Below are 23668 nucleotides of genomic sequence, written 5' to 3' on the forward strand. Positions count from 1 at the left end.
TGAGAGTGGCAGCATCTGTGCTGGACTTCCTGAAATGCACACAGATGCGGCGCACCTTCGTGAGCAAATCAGACAGATTGGGGTATGTCTTGAGGAAACGCTGAACTATCAGATTTAACACATGGGCCAGGCATGGCACATGTGTCAGTCTGCCGAGTTGCAGAGCCGCCACCAGGTTACGGCCGTTGTCACACACAACCATGCCTGGCTTCAGGTTCAGCGGTGCCAGCCACAGATCAGTCTGCGCCGTGATGCCCTGTAATAGTTCTTGGGCGGTGTGCCTTTTATCGCCTAGGCTCAGCAGTTTCAGCACCGCCTGCTGTCGCTTAGCGACTGCACTGCTGCTGTGCCTAGAGCTACCGACTGATGGCGCCATGCCCACGGATGGTCGTTCGGAGGAGGAGGTGGAGGAGGGGTGGGAGGAGGAGGAGGCATAGTAGGCCTGAAACACCTGGACCGAGGTAGGCCCCGCAATCCTCGGCGTCGGCAGTATATGACCAGCCGCAGGGTCAGACTCGGTCCCAGCCTCCACCAAGTTAACCCAATGTGCCGTCAGCGATATATAGTGGCCCTGCCCGGCAGCACTCGTCCACGTGTCCGTGGTCAGGTGGACCTTGTCAGAAACGGCGTTGGTCAGGGCACGGATGATGTTGTCTGACACGTGCTGGTGCAGGGCTGGGACGGCACATCGGGAAAAGTAGTGGCGGCTGGGGACCGAATACCGAGGGGCGGCCGCCGCCATGAGGCTGCGAAAGGCCTCGGTCTCTACTAGCCTATAGGGCAGCATCTCCAGGCTTAGCAATCTGGAGATGTGCACATTAAGGGCTTGGGCGTGCGGGTGGGTTGCACTATATTTGCGTTTCCGCTCCAGCGTCTGGGGTATGGAGAGCTGAACGCTGGTGGATGCTGTGGAGGATCGTGGAGGCGACGATGGGGTTTTTGTGGCAGGGTCCTGGGCAGGGGGCTGACTATCAGCTGACACAGGGGAAGGAGCAGTGGTGTGCACGGCCGGAGGTGAACGCGCTTGTTGCCACTGAGTGGGGTGTTTAGCATTCATATGCCTGCGCATACTGGTGGTAGTTAAGCTAGTAGTGGTGGAACCCCTGCTGATCCTGGTTTGGCAAATGTGGCACACCACAGTCCGTCGGTCATCCGGTGTTTCCTTAAAGAACCTCCAGACTTCTGAAAATCTAGCCCTCGCCGCAGGAGCCCTCGCCACGGGAGCTTCACTAGTTGACACATTTGGCGCTGATGCACCAGCTCTGGCCCTGCCTCTCCGTCTGGCCCCACCACTGCCTCTTCCAACCTGTTCTGGTCGAGGACTCTCCTCCGTCTCAGAAGCACTGTGTTCACCCGGCCTCTCAACCCAGCTTGGGTCTGTCACCTCATCATCCTCCGATCCCTCAGTCTGCTCCCCCCTCGGACTTCCTGCCCTGACTACAACTTCACCACTGTCTGACAACCGTGTCTCCTCATCGTCGGACACCTCTTTACACACTTCAAGAAGGTCATCATCACCCACAGACTGCGACTGGTGGAAAACCTGGGCATCGGAAAATTGCTCATCAGCAACCGGACAAGTGGTTTGTGACTGTGGGAAGGGTCCAGAAAACAGTTCCTCAGAGTATGCCGGTTCAAATGGCAAATTTTGCTGGGAGGGGGCAGACTGGGGGGGAGGAGGCTGAGGTGCAGGAGCTGGAGGAGTGCCGATTTCGGTGACATGGGTGGACTGCGTGGAAGTCTGACTGGTGGACAAATTGCTCGAAGCATTGTCGGCAATCCACGACATCACCTGTTCGCACTGTTCTGGCCTCAACAGTGCTCTACCACGAGTCCCAGTAACTTGAGACATGAACCTAGGGAGTGTAGCTCTGCGGCGTTCCCCTGCTCCCTCATCAGCAGGTGGTGTCTCACCCCGCCCAGGACCACGGCCTCTGACCCCTGCAGTAGTTGGACGCCCACGTCCCCGCCCTCGTCCTCTACCCCTAGCCCTCGGGTTAAACATTTTGAAAATGAGGGTTATAACTTTAATTTTTTTTTTACCTTTTTTTTGTGTTTTTTTTTTTTTTTGTGTTTTTTAGTTTTTAAAACCAAACGATGCTATCCTATTGCTATGACTATTTTCTAGCCAAGTATGAAAGCACACTGCTATGCCAGATGAGATGACGCTGAGTTATGAAAAAAATAAACGTAAAATAAAAAAGGAAATGGCAGACTGTGCCTAATTGAAATCCAACCCCGGGCCCTAATAAATTTTCCCACTTCGGTCTTTGCGATGGATATGTGCGTCACTAAGCGCAAAACACAGTGGTCGCAAGTCTCACTCCAAATTGCTCACAATTTGCTAGTAGATGCACTGCAACAACTACAGCCACCAGCAGATCAACCAGAAATCAAATATATATAACGCTACTGTAGGCGTAAGTAAGCCGTTTGGATTCTCCTATGGCTATTTTCTAGCCAAGTATTAAAGCACACTACTATGCCAGATGAGATGACGCTGAGTTATGAAAAAAATAAACGTAAAATAAAAAGAAACTGGCAGACTGTGCCTAATTGAAATCAAACCCCTAATAAATTTTCCCACTTTGGTGTTTGAGGTGGATATGTGTGTCACTAAGAGCTAAACACAACGGTAGCAAGTCCCCCTGCTAATTCCTCACAATATGGTACTACTACCACACTACTAGTGCCAGCAAGCCCAGCCACAAGCAAATAAAAAAAAAAGGATAACGTTATTGTAGCCCTAAGAAGGGCTGTTGTAGAATCACTCCTGCCTAACAGTAAGCTAATAGAACACCCTAACGCTTTCCCTGACCAGCAGCAGCTCTCTCCCTAGCGGCATCCAGACAGAGAATGATCCGAGCAGCGCGGGCAGCGGCTAGTCTATCCCAGGGTCACCTGATCTGGCCAGCCAACCACTGCTATCGACGTGTAAGGGTACCACGTCATGCTGGGTGGAGTGCAGAGTCTCCTGGCTTGTGATTGGCTCTGTTTCTGGCCGCCTAAAAGCAAAACGGCGGGAGCTGCCATTTTCTCGAGCGGGCGAAATACTCGTCCGAGCAACGAGCAGTTACGAGTACGCTAACGCTCGATCGAGCATCAAGCTCGGACGAGTATGTTCGCTCATCTCTAATTACTACATTACATGTCGCAGGGCTGAGTGCATCAGAGTGCCAGAACCAGATCCTGGCAGCCAAGAGCACCGGCACAGCGTCATTGGAGCACCTGAAATGTAAGTGATTGCATTCAGTACTTTACTGCTAGTCAACAGGAACCAGTACCAAGGTTTCAGTTGTAGCCAGCACCAGGCAGCTTAAGCACCGGTACCTGGTGGAAGCGGAGCTACGGGCAGTGTCCATTCTGCAAAAAGCAAACTACAAGAAATCACTGACTTTTTCACCACAACACCGTTATTGCAGCACATATATCCCTAATGTAGTAACCCTCATGCATGTAGCATATTGCTGTTGTCACTGTATTGTATTTTGTAAGTAATCTTTTCCCTGTATGAAATGTAATGTGGTTATGTCAACCGTATTGAGCTGTATCGTGTATCTCCTGTAACTATCTAACAATATAATGATGTTTGTAAGGAACTAAGATACAAGCTGCATGCAAGAAAGAAACTCCTCTCGTAGTGTTTGTATGTAACACGAACATTTGTCTCTTTGTTTCAATTGCCAGGACAGAGTGTACAGAATAATTTCCCCATAGGGAATCAATAAAGTACTCTTATCTCATTTATCTTTTTTTTAACCGTATAATTAATGCAGTTAAATTGATTTAAATATAATGTATAAGAAACAACCTTCACTTTGATCATTACTGATCACATGTGTTTAATTGGAAACGCATATGCGATTGGGTTGAGCCCTGCCCCCAGACATTTGAATTGCGTTTATAAATGCAATGTAAAGGCCCCACGTGGCCAACATTGAATCCAGATAAGATACTTTCAATAAAAAGTATTATCGGTTTCAAGTATATTGATTCTTCTCTGGGTATTGATATCCCAAAATCACTGATCCATTGAGATCAAATTGTACCACCAATGATAATGGAGTGTTTGTTTGTGTGGCCTTGTGTTAATGGCAGTAGTTTTACTTTTGGGGTCTTTCCTCTGGACCCCAAATAATTACAGGATTATTTGTTTTCCCATCTACAAACTGTAATGAGAAAAGAAACAATGTTGCTATTATAGTTAGAATGGGTGAAAAAAAAGCACAGTTAACCCAACATTTTAATCATCATGATTGTTTCCTTTATCCCACAGATACTGTACGGTGTACAACAGCAGCTCATTTAGCACTGATGGTTCCTAAAAATGTATCTTTCTATCCAAGCAACCATGAACGTTACCTGGAGGGAAATATTGATGTCTGGTGGATTGTACATGATGGCGGAATGCTTATGCTGCTGCCATTTCTATTAAAACAACATAAGGTACATCTTTAACCCCTTAAGGACACAGCCATTTTGTAGCTTAAGGCTCAGCCCGATTTTTTGGATTCTGACTTGCTTCGCTTTATATGGTTATAACTTTTGAACACTGTCACTTATCAAAACGATTCTGGAAAAAAAAACTATTTTTCCACACATGTTGTACTTCATTTTAGTGGTAAATTTTGGCTGATAAGTTTTGCGTTTATTTACAAAAAAAAAGAAAATATGATAAATTTTTTGAAAAATTTGCCATTTTCGAAATTCTAAATCATTGCGTTTTCAGGCAGATAGATTTACCACCTAAATAAGTTGCTGAATAACATTTCCCATTTGTCTACTTTACATTTTCATAATTTCTGAAATGTCTGGATAATTTATTTTGATGTCACGCGGCTTACAAATAGAATATCGCTTTTCCGGATTTTCAGAATTGACTATTTTGGGGATAAATACAGTTTTGAATGAAATTTTACATATTTAGCATCAAAACCCCCTATATAATCTACCCATTTTCAAATCTGCACCCCTCAAGCTATCAGAAACAGCTTTTACGAAGATTGTTAACCCCTTGAGATCTTCATAGTAATTGAATCAAAATGGAGGTAAAATTTAGAATGGTCATATTGTTCCCTTATACGTTCATTTAGCACTAAAATTTACACATTTCCAAAATATAAAAAGAGAAAACCCACCATACAATTTGTTCTGCAATTTCTCCTGAGTACAAAGACCCCACACATGTGGCTGTGACTTGTTTTATGGGCGCACAGTGAGGTGCAGAAGGGAAGGAGGGCGCTGCAGCTGCCAGGATTTTAGTTTCCTCATCGGCCCCTTTTGAAGGCTATAAAATTTTCGCTTTTTCGTTATTGGGGCCATGTGACGGCATTTTTTTTGCGGGATGAGATGCTTTTTCCATTGTTACCATTTTGGGGTTGGTATCACCTATTGTTGAAAATTTAGGAACTTTTTTTTGAGGGCAGGAGTAGAAAAGCATCAATTCTGTACTGGATTTTTTACTTTTTTTTTTTTTTTGGTGTTCACCGTATAGACTAATAATCATGTTATCTTTATTCTATGGGTTTATACGATTACGGGGATACCAGACATGAATATATTTTCTTACGTTTTACTAAATTTGTCAAACAAAACCCTAATGTGGGGAAAAATCTATCATTTATGTATTGCCGTCTTCCAAGTGGCATAACATTGTTACTTTTTTGGCTACGGAGCTGGTTGATGGCTTGTTTTTTGCGGGACATGTTGTACTTTGCACCAGTATCATGTCTGAGTACATATGGTTTTTTGATCGCATTTTATAGCATTTTTTGTGGGATTGAAAAGGTAAAAATCATAATTTTTGGAGGGTTTATAACAGTTTTTTTTTACGGCGTTTATCGTGGGGATTCAATAATGATTTACTTTTATTCTACGGGTTGTTATGGACGCGGTGATACTATATATGATTTTATGATTTTACTTTTATGATTTAGACTTTTTTTTTAGTTATATGTCTCTTTATATGTTTTGGGGGTTTGGGGCATTTTAGTGATTTATGACTTTATTTTTTTATTGAATAACTTTTTTTTTTTTACTTTTTCACTTTTATACCATGGGACATGAACAAGCAATCATCTGATTGCTTGTTCATGATAATATTCTGCAATACTGATGTATTGCAGAGTATTATCAGTGTCAGCCTATACACTTGCATAGGCTGGCACTGTGCCAGTAAGATGACATCACAGACGCCATCTTACCGGCAATTCTTGCAAGTAACTCTGGGGTCCAGGTCGGACCCCAGAGTTGCTATAGCAACGATCGGCGCCCCCCGAAAACGGTTCGGGGGGGCCGATCGTGGGGGAAAGACCCCCCAGATGCATGTTAGATGCAGCGGTCGCGCTGACCGTGGCATTTAACGGGTTAAGCACCCGCGATCGGAGACAACTCCGATTGCGGGTGTTACACTGGGGTGCCGGCTATTAGTTACAGCCGGCACCCCGTGTTTCCCGATGCCGGTTTGGCTCTGATCCAGAGCCGAGCTGGCATAAGCGCCGTGGCGGATATATCCGCCACTGAGCACTAAGTCACTGCGCTCCGTGGCGGATATATCCGCCACGGAGCGTGAAGGGGTTAAATATATTCTTCTTTTATCAACAACTTATTGTTACACATTGGTGTTTTTTGCTTTACACATTTTAAACAATATGTATAAAATATAAATATCAAGATTCATAGAAATAGGTTGTTTAATCATCTACTTACTGATCCTGTGTCAAAGGAGTATTCTCTTAAAAGGACATTTACCACCACGATCAAGGATTTTAAACCAAGCACACTGACATACTGGTGTGTGCCCCTTCTGGTAGGATCTCCTCTTTTTTTTTAAAAAAAAAGGGCATAGGAATTTAAGAAAAAAAGACTTTAAACATTGTGCAAATGACCCTAAGAGGTTCCAGGATCTATGGAATGCCTGTCATTCAGACTGGTTTGCCTGTCCAGTGTTAAATTTCTTTTGCAAGGCTAAAACATGCTAATGTAGACTTGATTAGTAGCATAATACATGTTTGTTTTTTGTTTTTTATCTGTTTATCTTTGCTTGCTTGATGTATGTGTGTTATATTATGTAAAAGCTCATAAACTAAGATTACACACAAATATACACCTATGCACTTTTACACAGAAATAGATTGTATTCAGATATAGATATGACTACCCTGCTCACTACTGGCTGCCTAGGGCACAGGTGAAGAAGTGGATTTGCAGACGCAGGAATAAGCACATTGCATAGCCATTCCCCTTTGCTGAATGTGGAGTCCTTGGTCTGCAATAACAGACAAATTGCTGCAATAAATTAATGAATTTATAATGGAACAATGTTTGCTTTCAGCTGCTTAAAAACTTTGTATTTGGCTGTTTAAAATATAACTGTCAAATTTCTAAATGGTTAGTATTTAAAAATAATTTTTGTTTTTTATCTGCATGATGGTATATGGTCTTTTTGTTGCAGTAATGATGATCACAACAGCAGGGGGGCCCTATTATAAATTTTGTCCGAGGGCCCAGAGGACTCTAAGTACACCACTGCTTAACACCTAACTTTTAATAAATACTGATAAAAAATAGTGAAATTACCAAATAAGCAAAAAAAATATGATAAAATTATAAAACCCTTTCTAAATGTTTTTTTTAGTGCAAACTATGACAGAATTCTGTCAGACTGATTAATAAATCTCCCTCTATATGTGCAGTACCATTATGAAGACTGCGGTCAACAAGGTTTATTGCGAAGAGGCATGTTGCCAGTAAGCCTATCCCAATTGCTCAGGTCCCGAGTATAACATTCAGATGGGGACGCAATATCAGAGATTCAGTGGTACATAGCCATTAAACCAGACCTCTCTTTTCCACATCATGGCTTAATAAATAAATCAACATATGGCTGCTTTCTATTTAGTGGCTGAAAAGCATGCAAGGTGCTCACAAGTGCCAAGATATTCACTGGTCAGCCAGGGGAGGATTTGTTTTGTAAGATGGCATATATTTAGGTTAACACATGTTCAGGAGGGGATGGAGACCTAAGAAGAACCTCAAAGGTGGTTGGAGAGTCTGATTAAGAGCTATCATAGGAGGCTGGTTCTTATTCCAACCAGGAATGTCAGGGATGGGGGTTCGCAGAGAGTCCCACAGGGGCAAAGAGACTCCGCTAACTACCAGTCCCATATGGGTGTCTGTTGCCACATCCCAACACAGGAATTTGTGCCTTCCTAATCGCGGGGAAAAATTGGGGTTGTCAAACAATCTCACCAGAGAGTCTCCGGAGACTAGTTTGCCCCATTCAGGAAAAAAGTAGGGGGAAAATGGGAGTCACATAGCTGATCCCACTGGTCCCTCCCCCCACAAACCTCCAGGAAGCAGAGCAAAGGCTAGTGAAAAAGGAGCCAGACGGTCAAATTGGCAGAGTTTGGTACACATATAAGAATCTGGGCATCAAATTTTAAGGACAATGACTCGCCTAACATAAAACAGATGACTGCTACAATATCTGGTTAGGTCTCTTAACGTAGGCTCCAGGAGAGTTTTCTAGTTGGGGCAATATAGCCTAGATAGGTCTGCTGGTATATCTATCCCCTGGTAGTGGATATGTGACCTGGGACAGCATTCATCTATAATAAATAAATCAATTGTTTTGCCATTTTGGCCTTAGAGATTAACAGCAGAGTCTTGTTGGTATTGTGCTGAGCCTAGGGAGGACAGCTCCCAAGATTGGCTAGTAGTTTGAAATACAGTTAAATGTCGACAACAATCAGGGAAATAGGACTGTAATTAGTGCACACTGTATGGTCTTTCCCCGGTTTAGGTATGACTGAGGTGAATCCCCTAAGCAACTAAAGTTAGTAGCCACAGAACTTGTTGAAAACTCTAGTTATGAAGGGGACCAATTCCTTTCTGAGGGTCTTATAAAAGCGGTGTGTAAACGCAGCTGGCTGCCAGGGTCGACTTGATCCTTTTCCGTGAAATTGTCCTCAAGGGTCTTCTTGTCCCCCTCATGTAGCCTGGGGAGGGTGGTCTCTACAATATATGTGATAAACCATGCACAGGTTCAGGCCAAGGTTATGTCAGAATATTGGCCTAAAATGTTATATAGTTCCTGATAGAAGGAACGAAAAATGTCAGAAATTGTAGTTGGGTCCCCCTCTGTCTTTGTATCTTTTATGTATATGTTTAGCCATATATTGTGGATATATGTCGGAGTAAGAGTTTAGCCAGAGGCCCTCTAGAAATCCAATTCTGGTGAAAAATTAAACAGGAGAATTTAATATCCCCTTTAATAGGTGCAAGGGTTAGGAAATATAATATAGATGCTTCACAATTTACATTAAATTATTAATCATGGCCAATACACCAGTTTTCTGGTGTACCAGCCATTTAAAAGTCAATTCCTGGCACAAAGCAAGGAAGTGTGACTTTTCCTTACTCTACACCACCTTTGCTACAGGAGGTCATGGAGTGGGCTGGAGCCGGCTGGTGCATCTGCTATAACCTGCAGCTGCAGTGCCATTCTATACCAGGCTGGGTCTGGCAGATAGTAAATCCATACTGAAGCCTCTCAATATATCCGGTGTAATGTGCACAGCGGGTTGGAAGATCAGGAACTGGCACTTGATACAGTGATGGTATAATGAATTGAATCAAAAGTAGATCTGATTGTAACAAATGCTTTTTTAGGTGTATGGGCAGTACAGTGGGTCAGTGGTTAGCACTACATCCTTGCAGCACTTGGGGTCCTGGGTTCAAGTTCTAACCAGGTCAACTTTTGCAAAGAGTTTGTATGTTCTCTCGATGTTTGTTTCCTCCCACACTTCAAAACATACTGGTAGGTAGATTAGAGTGTAAGCCCCCATGGGGATATGGACCGATCTGGCAAGCTCTGTGCAGTACTGCAGAATTATTATTATTAATAATTAATGTTGAAAAATATTTTCTTATCAAGCTTGAATTATATTTTAACAGGTTTGGAAAAAATGCAGAATGAGAATATTTACCGTTGCCCAAATGGATGACAACAGTATCCAAATGAAGAAAGACCTGGCAACTTTCCTTTATCAACTGAGAATAGAAGCTGAGGTTGAAGTGGTTGAAATGGTAAGATTCTAGAAAATGTTTTTCTTAAAAACTTATTTGACCTCCATGCAAACTCCTCTACTCACATTTAGCCTCCCCTTCAATATATTTATATTTGCCCCCTCTCCTCAGTCAGACACCCCACTCCTAATGGAGAGGCCCCAAGGAAGAGAAATGTTCCATCTTATGATGATTCCGTATGGAGTAGGCTATTTACTACTTTTATTGAGCAGCAATATGGAGGAGAAATAGACAACCACTGGATTGGTTGGATCATATTTAAAGAGCACCTGTGACCAGGGACCTCATTTTCACTAAAGACATGTTGCAGAAGCCAAATACATGTTGCCTGCAGTTATTTTAACACTGCTGCTATACTGCAAAAAGTCTGGGAGAGTGCCGTTCTATAGTATGCAAAGTGTGCCGGGCACAGTGCCCTCTGCTGCAAAAATTAATGGAACAAGGGATACCCCACAATTGGCTATTGGCTATTCGTTTCACAAAAGGCAACTAGCAGGTGATTATCCAGCAGCCAAGTGACTTACAAAAGGCCTGGAGCTGCCTAGGGATAGAACCGCTCCACATCCCATCATGGCCACCAGCTGACGACAGCGTAACTCCTGACGACAGTATAACTCTCCCATCGCTGAAACAAACCTCCCCATGGCAAATAGTTGAACCACCCAAGCCACTGAGAGAAAAGAACCGACAGGCCAGTAAAGATGGACCTTGAGTATCCATGACAGCACAGGAGCTTCGGAACCTTAGAAAGCATAAGCTTTTATACTCAGTACACTTCATCCACGTTCTCATAGTTACATAACGTACCCGTTGGTGGACACCATCCGATGTTATGCAATTTACCCCCAAGTTAATAATACCGTATTACACAAAGTTAGCGAACCCTCTACTCCTATGCAAGCCGCATGTTGCCTTTGGTATTAAACCATAGAGGTGCAGTATCTGTTCACATCCCAAATCGTATATTGCAATAATGCTTTTGTGTATACAAAGCATAAGATTCCAGCTAGGGCTATCGCTCCTACTTCTTGTCCGGATGAAGTAGTGTCTACCCGCACAGACCGGTGCTTGGATTTGGGTCTGAGGCGACAATCCTACTGTTTAGGGGTCACACGAACCCTAACCCAACTTGTGAGAGTGAATACCATGCTACACAGGATACTGGTTAATGTTAATCCCCTTAGGTGTCATCTTTCCTCCCCTATTTACCCCACTCCTTCCATCCGCTAGAGACAATGTCAGGAAGTGTTGCCAATGTGAGAATACTACAGATACACATGTATTTCATGATTATGTATGGCTACTTTAAAAGTATGTACATGGAACATTAAGGGGCTGAACTCCCCACAGAAGAAAAGCCAACTCCTTCTCCTATTGAGGCAGATGCAAAGCAGGGTAATACTGCTACAAGAGACACATTTTACCGAAAAACACATCCCCAAATTACCCACCACACTCTTCATAAAAGGGTATCACAGTAGCCATCCCACGTCTGCATCTAAAGGGGTGTCAAAAGGAATACATAAAGACCTGCCCCTTATTATGAAAAACACGTATAGTGATGCGGAGAGGAGATTTCTCCTGGTAAAAGGCACAATAGGAGTAGCGCTATACACCTTTGCCTCTATCTATGCGCCAAATCAAGGACAGTGTACATGGTTGTGCAATAGCTTGGGACTGATTAAGATGTTTACGGAAGGGTTGTTAGTAATAGGGTAAAGACATAAATGCTATACTTTACCCGCTGATGGACTCATCCACAGGTCATTCTGCGTAGTTATTCAGAACACTAAGGAAGATGGAAATTAGCCCTAAAGGACATGGCACTAGTAGACTCATGGTGCCTACTTAATCCAACAACTACAGACTACACAATCCACTTAGGGGTACACTTGGGACTCATATCACAGATTGGAATATATATTTATCCAATCCAGATTTGTGCAACAAATCATCACATCTAACATTGGCGTAATCTACCTCTCAGATCATGCTCTGGTGCTAACCACGTTTAAGCTCTCCCATCTACCGATGAGAGATTGGTCATCGCGACTAAATGACATGCTGCTTGGGGATGAAGCTCTACTCGGGGGAACTTACATAAAAAATGGTGTGGTCCTTTGATGATAATATAAACCTTATAATGGACCCCATAATTCTCTGGGATGGACAAAAAGTGTTAGCCAGAGGTTACATTATAGAGATCGGAGCTAGAACATCGCCATATTATGCAAAGCGAGCAGGGATCTGGAACAAGTTGGGAACTACCGCCAGATATCCTTACTCAACGTTGACTTTTGACTTGGGCTAAGCTCCTTGCAGCACAGATAGCACCGCTACTGCCAAGCCTGATATTCCCCGAACAGGCAGGATTCGTGAGAGGGAAAAATAATTCCTTTAAGCTTACTCAAGCAATCAGCTATGCTCGCAGGCATTGCTTTGGATACCCTTTCTAAAAAGTGTTGTGGATAATGAATTTATATGTATACCTTTTTAGATTAAAAAAAAAAAAGCTGATTCAAGCAATCGGCTATACTCGCAGGCTTAAAATCCCTCTCATCCTTCTCCGCACAGACGCCTAGATGGCTTTTGATAGGGTGGATTGGGGGTTTATGAAGGAAGCCCTCAACACGTTTGGATTTCCTCCCGCATTTGTATGAGCTATTTTTAGCCTATACTCAGGGCTGTCTGTCCAGATGAGAGTGAACAGGGTTCTGTCTTCCATCTTCCCAACGCAAATAGACAGGGGTGACCCGTGTCCCTCACACTGTTCATCCTCTGTCTGGAGGCATAAGTGCAGCATGTCCTTCAGGATTCCCGGGTCACACCTTTGTCAATGCAACCGTAGAAACACATTTAGCAGCATTCGCAGATGACCTTTTCTAGTGACAAAACTGCAGATATCCCTACCAGTATTACAAGACACATTTGAAAAATGTATCTACCTGGTAAACCTCAAAATCCATTTCAATAAATCAGTGATACTTAACTTAATATACCGCAACAAGAAGTCAGCCAGTTAAAATCCCTCACACGATTTGTTTGGCAATACAAGTCTATTAAATATTTAGGACCCCACACTATTATTTCAACTCAACTTCTCACCTCTCAAAGTGTCTGTAAAACAAATGCTGGACAACTACAACCTTCACAGCATCTTGTGGATGGGTTGGAAAAATGTACTTAAAGCAATATTCTCCTTAAAATAATATACTCACTCATAATGTTACCAATAGGCGGCTAGCAGACAACATGGTTGGATGTGTCTGAGTGAGCTCCTGGCAGACCCCTATAATCCTGACACGCATGCTGTGTTAAGAGGACTTGGACAAGTCCAAAAGAACCCTAGTGCTCCAGTACACACTAAAGCCCTTATTGGAGTAGGCAGGAAGTGATCGGAGGACCTGGTGAGAGAGACCCGACTCTGCAGCCCGTGACATGCAAGCGCAGGAAAGCCTGATTGGAGGTCACCTCCGGATTCCGCTGTGCCGTGACCGCACCGGAGCAGCAATGCCACAGTAGGCGGTTGAAACACCATGCCTACGCGAGCAAGGAGGAGGAGATTCCCCTGTGCTGGCACTGTCCGGCGGTTATCTGGGACAAGATCTGGAGTGGCGGATGTGCCAAGCGACTAGACACTAGAGGAAAAGAGGCAGTGGAGCCGAGTAGAGACAAACAGTGCTTGAGCTGCCATACCAGAGAAACCAGCCGGGACCCTTGTTGCAGCGCAAAAGGAGAGGAGGAGAATCCCCTGCGCCCATACCAGCCAGCAGCTGATCAGGCTGCGACCCGGAGTGACATGTACACTAGTGTATCCCATTGCACTAGCCAGATGGGCTCTTGTCTCCCACACTTCAGAAATGCTGAGATTTATATGCGGCTGGAGTAGACCGAGAGACAAGAGACTGAATAGTTGTTATGGCTTTGTTGAAATGTTGTTTATAAGTTATGTCAGCACTACTTATTACCTGGGGTTGGAGAGTGAGAATGAGAGGTTTCAGCCCCCTATAATGACCTGGATCTATGCATGTTCACTGGCCATACCTAATGTCTGAGCTTAAATTAACTGGAATGTTAACAACTAATGTCTGAGCTTAAATTAACTGGAATGTTAACGCCTAATGGTAACCTCTCATATACAGCAACTGAATCCACACATTCCTTGCCTGCATGAAACCCATTTAACTTCCTCCAAGACACAGATCTTGCACAAGCCCTGGATTCAATGGGGGGCACACTTCTGCTTCATCAATGCGTTGTGGGGGAGTATCGGTACTAGTGCACAGGGCAGTGAGATTGGATGTTAAAGCGCAGTCAATTGACACAGAAGGCAGATATGTGTTTGTGCACTCACACTTAGATGGCACCCCGTAAAATGTAGTGGCAGTGTATATCCCTCCCCCTGCGTCTATGCACGTGCTGCGACAAGCAGCAATATTCGTAGCATCACACCCACAGGCAAGAAGTATATGTTTGGGAGACCTCTATATGCTTCTAGAGACAAATACGTCCAAGTGGCTGCATGCAGGTCAACTATACCTACATGCTGATAATAATAAGATTTTCTATAACAACAGGCCTTTGAGCTAGGCAATCAGTCGGCGAAACTGCTAGCTCATAATTCACGGCAACATACTATGTCGCCGCCTGTTGCCCATAGGCCCATAGGCCCATGGGGTATTGGCATACTTGGGAGACATTTGGGTATAAAACCTTCTGGGGCTTTTAGCTATTTTATCCACTGAGAATATGTTAATTATTTGAAAAAAAAGGGTAAGGGGGGTGAATTGAATTTTTAGGGTTTTTTTTACATTTTTTTGTAGCTGATCAGCTGATCATCGGCTTAGTCTGGGATTTAGCCCAAAAAATGTAAATGGCAAAATTTCCCCTGGTTTTGTGTTTCTATTAATATGTATATGTATGTGTTTCTTTTTATGAAAATGTAAAAAAAATTCTAAGCCTAAAGTTCTAAGCCTAATAACATCCTATAAAAATGACAGGACTCATAAAAAAACCCATGTCAACATAGAGCAGACATTTGGTAAATGTTAGTTATCAAGTTATTTACGGGCATCATGATGGCTCAGTGGTTAGCACTACAGCCTTGCAGCACTGGGGTCCTGGGTGCAAGTCCCATCCAGGTCAACATCTGCAAAGAGTTTGTATGTTCTCTCTGTGTCACACGTCACCTGCCAATGTTGGGAAAGGGCTGAGCCTTCTCCATACCCGGAGGCTGTTTGCTGCATATTGCAGATAACACCCACCGGTAACACCCTTGATTGGTGCTAGCACTGATCGCAGATGTTTACAGTGAGATCTCTGGCAAATCTCACTCCTGTGGAGTAAATGGGGAATGGTTATCTGATTGCACAAAAGCTGTCTGAATTTAACCATTTCATTACAATGTGTGATTTGCTTGTTGTAATCCCCATATGCTGCCATACTGTAGGTAGTGTATGGTGTGATCAGACAGACAACCTAGAGTTAGTCTGAAAAATAGTAAAAAAAAATGTAAAAAAAAGTTCAAATAAGTTTTAAAAAACTAAAAATTCAATTCACCCCCCTTACCCTAGAACTGATATATAAATATATATAATATAAATAAACAGTAAAACTCCTAAAAATGTTAGGTATCACCTTCTCCCAAAATAATTATTCCCAATTTTTAACCCCGTAAAGGAATATAGCTGCTAAATTCGGAAATGCTACTTTCTCACCAATTTGAAAAATATTAAAAAATTTTATAGAAAGTGATCAAAAGCCCATATAGTCCTCTAATTTCACAGAAAATTACAGTGCACACCGCTCCGAATGCTGAAGTATGAAAGAGTTACTATCTCCAGAAGAATTTTTTTTTCTGTACGGGAGGATTTTTTTTGGTTAATCTTTGAAAAAATTTTAAAAGCTATATAAATTTGGTATCACTGTGATCGTTCTGACCCAGAAAAAAATGTGGTCATGTCATTTGGGCCACACTGTGAAAGCCGTAAAAGCCAAGTACAAAAGAAAATGGAGAATATGCATTTTTTTTAACAATTTCACTGCATATGGAATTTTTTCCCGCTTCCTGTGCATAGTATGGAATGTTAAATACTATCACTATGTAGTGATTTGTTAAGCAGAAAACAAACCTGCACACAACTGAAGGCACAAAAACAAAAATGGCCCGGTCATTAAAAGGGGTTAAACTAAAGCAGATGCAGTATGATAAACCAAGGCAGGAAACCTTGGGTAATTGCCCAGTCCTCCCCCCTTAATGCCAGGGCTGGTTGTTAGATAATTCAGAAAATGAAATACTGCTAACAGGAAGTCAAATTTGTCCTTTATTTACACTGGCATAGCAATACAGCAGTGGGTACCAGTGCAAACTTTGGTTTGGGGCTCCCATACAACCCTTTTACATAAAATCATGCTGCCAGCTCTGCCACGCACATTACACTTGAAAATACACAGATGTATTACATCAATGTACTGACTAACAACTCCCCTCTTTAATAAGATGTCAAGCAGCCTCCACTCAATAAAATGTCCAGCAGCATGCTCCCTTTATTAATTAAAATATTCGACAGCAGCAGTCTAAACCCAAAAATATTGCAGCAGCAGCCTCCACTTAATCAGTATAATAGCAGAAGCTACCTCCTCTCTATAAAGTAGCTGCAGCCGCCTCTGCTCTATAAAGTAGCAGCAGCCGCCTCTGCTCTATAAAGTAGCAGCAGCCGCCTCTGCTCTATAAAGTAGCAGCAGCCGCCTCTGCTCTATAAAGTAGCAGCAGCCGCCTCCGCCAAATAAAGTAGCAGCAGCCGCCTCCGCCAAATAAAGTAGCAGCAGCCGCCTCCGCCAAATAAAGTAGCAGCAGCCGCCTCCGCCAAATAAAGTAGCAGCAGCCGCCTCCGCCAAATAAAGTAGCAGCAGCCGCCTCCGCCAAATAAAGTAGCAGCAGCCGCCTCCGCCAAATAAAGTAGCAGCAGCCGCCTCCGCCAAATAAAGTAGCAGCAGCCGCCTCCGCCAAATAAAGTAGCAGCAGCCGCCTCCGCCAAATAAAGTAGCAGCAGCCGCCTCCGCCAAATAAAGTAGCAGCAGCCGCCTCCGCCAAATAAAGTAGCAGCAGCCGTCTCCGCCAAATAAAGTAGCAGCAGCCGCCTCTGCTCAATAAAGTAGCAGCAGCCGTCTCTGCTCAATAAAGTAGCAGCAGCCGCCTCCGCTCAATAAAGTAGCAGCAGCCGCCTCCGCTCAATAAAGTAGCAGCAGCCGCCTCCGCTCAATAAAGTAGCAGCAGCCGCCTCCGCTCAATAAAGAAGCAGCAGCCGCCTCCGCTCAATAAAGTAGCAGCAGCCTCCTCCGCTCAATAAAGTAGCAGCAGCCCCCTCCGCTCAATAAAGTAGCAGCAGCCGCCTCCGCTCAATAAAGAAGCAGCAGCCGCCTCCGCTCAATAAAGTAGCAGCAGCCCCCTCCGCTCAATAAAGTAGCAGCAGCCCCCTCCGCTCAATAAAGTAGCAGCAGCCGCCTCCGCTCAATAAAGTAGCAGCAGCCGCCTCCGCTCAATAAAGAAGCAGCAGCACACCCTTATTAATAAAATGTCAAAAAGCACCCCTCAATAAAATATTCAACAGCAGCAGCCTCTACTCAAAATAGCAATCAACAGCCTGTAATCAATTAAGTAGCAACAGCAGCCTTCACTCAATAAAACAGCAGCAGCTTCTACTGAATAAAATCGTAGGAGAAGCCTCCACTCAATAAAATGTCTAGAAGTAGCCTCAATAAAATATTTAACAGCCCACATTCAATAAAACAGCTGCAGTGCTTTACAAATCATAAAAAATAGCAGCAGCATCCAATAAATAAACTGGCAGCAGCCTCCAATAAATAAAATACCAACACAAGCTTCCGCTCAATAAAGTAGCAGCATTCTCCTCTCAATAAAATATCGATATATCTAACTGTGAGTCTGTCCATCTAACTTTCTTATTTATGTCAAAATCTATTTATTAGGGTGAGTTTTTATATGTGACGTTTGCATTGTGTTTAGAAACACAATGCAAAATAGTTTCTACGTTTCCAGTGAAATCGATGTAATCCCTAACAGTCACTGAAAATGCAGATACGATTTAGCTGAGCTTCACCACTGGGCATTTGCGTTGCATTTGTAAACACAATGCAAACGCCACGTGTGTACACACCCTCCTAGATAGACAGTCTTGACAAACATTATATGATTAGATAGACACACATAGCTAGATAGATATACAAGATAAATAGAATGTAAGTGAATACATAGGAAGGCGCTGGAAAGATTAAATAAACATACATCATACAGCTGTCTGCTTTGCTAACAGGCAGTTTGGTAAGAAGTCAGGGGCACCTTTAAAGGATAGTAGTGGAGAAGGGTAGAATGAGCAGCTTTCTTTAACTTATGACAATGAAGTTCAGCTGTATTTATCACCTTGCTGTTGATGCTCTGTTAATGCTCCTTCCCTCCATGGTCACACATATGCCCCTTCTCCCTTCTCTCCTGTTATGTAATATAGTCCTGGCTGAAGCAGGGAAGGCAGCAAAGCAGTGTCTCTTCAATCCTGCTTCCAAAGAGCGGAGCACATATTGAACAGTGACAGCTGCAGGGCCCTATCCCATCGTTACGCTCCTGTGAATATGACAACCCTTCATATGGCACTATACACAGAAAAAAGAGAGATGACTTTTAGAATAATTATCTTTATTTTTATAGCCGCCATCATATTCTGTATAGCTTTACAAAAAAGTGACTTATACAAATAAAATAAGACATTACAGAGTACAAACAGTCATTTGGAGCAGTAGGAGTTAGGATGCAGGAAGTAAAAATAAAACTGAAAAAGTTGTGGTCCTGAAGGGATAAAAATTTTATTTAGGCTACATTCACACACATGTATGGGGGATGTATATACAGCCGTATATACATCCCCCATACATGTGTGTGAATGTAGCCTAAATAAAATTTTTACATTCACACACATGTACATATACAGCCGTATATACATCCCCCATACATGTGTGTGAATGTATCCTAAATAAAATTTTTATCCCTTCAGGACCACAACTTTTTCAGTTTTATTTTTACTTCCTGCATCCTAACTCCTACTGCTCCAAATGACTGTTTGTACTCTGTAATGTCTTATTTTATTTGTATAAGTCACTTTTTTGTAAAGCTATACAGAATATGATGGCGGCTATAAAAATAAAGATAATTATTCTAAAAGTCATCTCTCTTTTTTCTGTGTATAGTGCCATATGAAGGGTTGTCATATTCACAGGAGCGTAACGATGGGATAGGGCCCTGCAGCTGTCACTGTTCAATATGTGCTCCGCTCTTTGGAAGCAGGATTGAAGAGACACTGCTTTGCTGCCTTCCCTGCTTCAGCCAGGACTATATTACATAACAGGAGAGAAGGGAGAAGGGGCATATGTGTGACCATGGAGGGAAGGAGCATTAACAGAGCATCAACAGCAAGGTGATAAATACAGCTGAACTTCATTGTCATAAGTTAAAGAAAGCTGCTGAGGGCTCACGATCCTGTACGGGAGTGGTACGGTGCAGCACACGTGTGGCACCGTACCACTCCGTAGCCTGTAGAAAGATGGGACATGTTCTAACTTTCTCGGTCATACGGCACCGTGCTTTGTATATGCCTATGGAGATGGGCGGGGTCGAGCTGCGCTCATCCCCTGCTCCTCTCCGCAGCGTTGATGTATGTCCGCCGTACTACGGTATGGCAGGCATACATCGTCTAAATGTAGCTTTACTCAGTATGGAAGAAAGAATAATGTGGAACAAATTACAATGTTTAAATATGCGAATGGACAATAAATACATTTTTCAGGGGATCTTTTTATACCTATAGCTGTAATGTAAATGAGGTGGAGCTATGCTTAGGGAGAAAAGATTGTTGGGGATTATTTTCTGTGAGAGCAGTGAGCAGAACAGAGACCAATTGGGGAAATATTGGAAGGGTTACTAAAAGACTACACACAGGAGTATGTGATATGAAATAGTATAATAAGTGACAGCCAGCATGGGTTTACTAAAGATAGAAGTTGACAACTTGATAGTTGACTAACCTGATTTGCTTTTATGAAGAGGTAAGCAAATGCCTGTACAGAGAATCTTCCTATGCCTGATGTGTAAAATAAAATAATATCTAATGGTTTAGCAAAATCATTTGCAATAATATTGAAAAATGGCTGAAGGATCCAGAGAGTTGTGGTCAATGATTCCTACTCAGAATGTTCGCCAGTTATAAGTGGTGTACCCCAGGATTCTGTGCTCTTCCCGCAACTATATAATTTATTTAAGATTTTCCTCTGCATCAACATCATTTGTAAACAAAAGGCATATATAAGTGCATGAATATATCCAATATTCAATGTAAACAGTACCTTAAGTCAGTTGAGGATGAGATAAAAAGAACGAATGAATAAAATCTCCGTGTGTTCCTTCTATGCGGCGTGCTCGTAGGTCCTGTAGCTCCACTTGCGGTGTGTAGCGGGCGGCTGTGCAAACCTCCTGTCCTTCCGACTAGGGAACTGCACCTCCGCTCTTTCGGTTCCGCTTTGGTCCGCGGTGGTCCGTATGGGAAGAAACACGAGAAGAATAGTGCAACACAGTTTCTTTTGCGGAGAAGAAATATAATACTCACAAACTTCGATTAAAAACAGCCCTTATAAAAATTCACATGCACATTCGGCATTGGATACCCGACTCAAGTTTCGCCACTCTCGGCTTCTTCCGGGGCTGGCCGTCGTGCATACATTGTGACTTATTTATAGCTACATTGGTAGGAGAAAAAACCGCAGTGTACAATGTACAATCAGTAAATAGATTAATTCATCCTCAGTATGTATCATTAGGATATCAATATGAGATAAAATTATACACAGAAAAATATATATACAACAACCCTGTTAAAAATGATAATTATTAAAAGACTTTCGAACAGATCGAAAAGGACAATACATATGTAGTGAACAATTACAGGAAACATTTGATTTCAAAATCTGCATTTAAACCATAAGGAAGTAATGTTTTTAACTGAAAAATCCAAAAGGATTCTCGCTGATTGATCTTTTTCCCTATATCCTCTCCTCTCCAATGGGGGGATATTTGTTCTAAGGCTAAAAAAGATATGCCTTTAGGGTTTTTATCATGATGTTTCGCAAAATGTGCAGATAGGGAATGATCGCTTTTTCCTTTTTTGATATTTCTAAGATGTTCTCCTATACGGGTTTTTAATTTCCTCACTGGTCTTCCAATATATTTTAAACCACACGGGCATATAATCATGTAGATGACTCTGCTTGAGTCACAATTAGTGAACTGTTTTATATTAAACACTTTTTTATTATCAGAAGATGAGAAATTGTGTATACCCCCTGTGTTTAATTTACCTATACTTTTACATGCTTTACATTTGGAGCAGTTGTAGAACCCAGTGTGTGCCTTCTCTGACGTGTATAGGTTCTTATTAAGACTGCTGTGAACGATGTGATCGCTTAAATTCTTTAATCTGCAGTGAACTATTTTTGGTTCGTCTAACATGTGTCCTATAGTCGGATCGTGTTGTAAAATGTGCCAATGTTTCTTAATGATCCTTCTTATTGCATGTGAATCCCGAGTGTGGTTGGTGATGAAAGGAATAGTAAGTTTGTCTTTTATCCTCTCATTTCTCTTACTATGACTATTATTTTCTTCTACCCGTGGTGTGATGTTGTCTAATTCTATTTCTTTACGTGCTTTTTCTATGTCCTCACTGTTATAATTTCTTTCTAAAAACCTGTTCTTAAGTAAGGTTGCTTAAGCCTCATTAATCTTCTTTCTTGGTGCAGTTCCTCTTTATCCTTTTGAACTGCCCTTTTGGGATGTTTTTTAACCATGGAGTAAAATGACAGCTCCCATAATCTATATAGCTATTACAATCTGTCTCTTTAAAATGAGTTCTTGTATAGATTTTATTTTCTTCCTTAACCCCTTACCGACATGTGACGTAATGCGCCGCCATCTTTCCGTGAATCGCCGCTCCCCGTGACGTCATCGGGGAGCGGCGATCCGTCACCATGGTAACTTCGGGTCTCACGAAGACCCGAAGCTACTTCGGGTTAACCCATTCATTACCATGTGCTGTCAGCACATGGTAATGTATGAGTAGTAAAATCCCCATATACTGCCATACTGTAGTATGGCAGTATATGATAGGATCGATCAGACAACCTAGGGTTAAAGTACCCTAGGGAGTCTGAAAAATAGTAAAAATAAAAATAAAAAAAAAGTTAAAATAAAAAAATTATAATAAAAAAAACTAAAAATTCAAATCACCCCCCTTTCCCTAGAATTGATATAAATATAAATAAACAGTAAAAATCATAAACACATTAGGTATTGGCGCGTCCGAAAATGCCCGATCTATCAAAATATGATAACGGTTTTTCACTGCATTTAACCTCGTAACGGAAAATCACGCCCAAAGTCGAAAATGGTACTTTTTTGCCATTTAAAAATTTTTTTAAATTATCTAAAAAGTGATCAAAAGGTCGTACAGTCCTAAAAATAACATTGTAAACGTCATCAAAATCCGCAAAAAACGACACCACCCACAGCTCCATACACTAAAGTATGAAAAAGTTATTAGCCCCAGAAGATGGCAAAATCCCCCAAAAAAATTTTGTACAGGAGGTTTTAATTTTTTTAAATGTATGAAAACATTATAAAACCTATACATATTTGGTATCCCCGTAATCGTACCGACCCAAAGAATAAATTAGACATGTCATTTGGGGTGCTCAGTGAAATCCGTAAAATCCAAGCCCACAATAATACGGCACAAATGCGTTTTTTACCAATTTCACTGCATTTGGAATTTTTTTCCCGGTACACGGCATGAAATATTAAATACCACCATTTTGAAGTGTAATTTGTTACGCAGAAAATAAGCCATCACACAGCTCTGTAAATGGAAAAATAAAAAAAGGTACAGATTTTTGAATGTGGGGAGTGAAAAATGAAAACGCAAAATCAAAAAAGGGCCGCGGCGGGAAGGGGTTAATCAACTCTAAATCTAAAAAACAAATATTTGTCTGACTCAAAAGAAAGGTTAAAATCATTCGTGTTTATATATGATATAAATTCCTCCAACAGCTTTTGTGAGCCTTGCCATAGAATTACAATATCATCTATGTACCTTTTGTACAACTTTAGAAACTTTTCATAAGGATTATTATTAAAAATGTATCTATCTTCCCAAGTTGCCATATATAAATTGGCATAACATGGGGCAAATTTAGCCCCCATAGCCGTCCCTGACGTCTGAAGAAAAAACGTATCATCAAACCAAAAGTAATTTTTATATAGCCCAAATTTCATCAGGTCTATCACAAATTGTTTTTGTTCTTCTGGGACTTTTTTATCCTTATTCAGAAATTCTGTCGTTGCATCTATTCCCTGCTGATGTGGTATACACGTGTAAAGTGAAGAGACATCACAGGTACATAAAATCATATTTTCATCCACAGTAATACCTTTAATGATCTCTAGCAGAGTCCCTGAATCTTTTAA

At 42.1% G+C, this 23668-nt stretch overlaps 1 protein-coding gene across 8 annotated transcripts in view; it reads left to right on the forward strand.

Moving 5' to 3' along the window:
• Nucleotides 1-23668, forward strand: part of SLC12A4 (solute carrier family 12 member 4) — a 743054-nt gene that overhangs the window by 570644 nt on the left and 148742 nt on the right. For 6 of the 8 annotated variants that reach the window (XM_072117770.1, XM_072117769.1, XM_072117767.1 and 3 more), the window contains 3 exons: nucleotides 3158-3235; nucleotides 4277-4446; nucleotides 9958-10089. In XM_072117770.1, coding sequence (XP_071973871.1) covers nucleotides 3158-3235; nucleotides 4277-4446; nucleotides 9958-10089 — 380 coding nt within the window. The remainder of the gene's footprint in view (nucleotides 1-3157; nucleotides 3236-4276; nucleotides 4447-9957; nucleotides 10090-23668) is intronic. The other 2 variants (XM_072117768.1, XM_072117773.1) reach the window with 1 other exon arrangement.

Source organism: Engystomops pustulosus, chromosome 7 (genome assembly GCF_040894005.1).
Source record: "Engystomops pustulosus chromosome 7, aEngPut4.maternal, whole genome shotgun sequence".
NCBI classification, from domain to species: domain Eukaryota; kingdom Metazoa; phylum Chordata; class Amphibia; order Anura; family Leptodactylidae; genus Engystomops; species Engystomops pustulosus.